Raw genomic sequence first — 704 nt, forward strand, 5'->3', positions numbered from 1 at the left:
TAACTTGGATTGGGAAGTGGATTCAGCCCCGAAATGCTTAACCCACTGGTGCTAAAACGTGTCTCCTCGCCTTCCAGCAGTTTCCTGTAAATCCAACAGAGAAAAAATCTTAGGAAGTCAATAACTTTTTCCCCCTAGAACTCAACTCTCCAGTCCTGATCCATTTGAGAGAGATTCCAAAGGACTTTGGAGTTTCTTCATGAGATTGAAACCAACAAATATTTAATTTCAAAGCTCAAAGAGTTGGACCGCATGCATACACATGCACACACACACACTCCTTCAGCACCAGCTATGTTTAAAGCATTGTCAAAGGGAACCCTATCCTATTCACAAATACATTCCAGGAGGAAAACCTACAACTCCCCTTGGTCACATCACACCTATTTTTGGCAATTAGCAACAAAGCTCTAGGGAGAAGTAATTTTCCTAATTAACACCTTAGCTGCAATAGGGATAAGGAGGTGAGATGTCCACAAAGGTGGTAGAAACTGCTTTATTCAAGAGATTTGTACTTTTTCAGTGTATAAGAGTACAAAAGGAATAGAACCAGCAACAACAAAGATTTGAGATTTGTACTTTTTCAGTGTATAAGAGTACAAAAGGGCCAGGCGCAGTGGCTCAAGCCTGTAATCCCAGCACTTTGGGAAGCCGAGATGGGCGGATCACGAGGTCAGGAGATCGAGACCATCCTGGCTAACACG

The 704-nt window shown here is 42.6% G+C and overlaps 1 protein-coding gene across 1 annotated transcript in view; it reads right to left on the reverse strand.

Moving 5' to 3' along the window:
- Window positions 1-704, reverse strand: part of INA (internexin neuronal intermediate filament protein, alpha) — a 28910-nt gene that overhangs the window by 17350 nt on the left and 10856 nt on the right. Inside the window, exon 4 of the mRNA XM_011957424.1 lies at window positions 5-84. Within this exon, the coding sequence (XP_011812814.1) occupies window positions 5-84 (80 nt within the window). The remainder of the gene's footprint in view (window positions 1-4; window positions 85-704) is intronic.

The sequence above is a fragment of the Colobus angolensis genome, unplaced genomic scaffold, assembly GCF_000951035.1.
Source record: "Colobus angolensis palliatus isolate OR3802 unplaced genomic scaffold, Cang.pa_1.0 Scaffold44, whole genome shotgun sequence".
Taxonomy (NCBI): Eukaryota; Metazoa; Chordata; class Mammalia; order Primates; family Cercopithecidae; genus Colobus; species Colobus angolensis.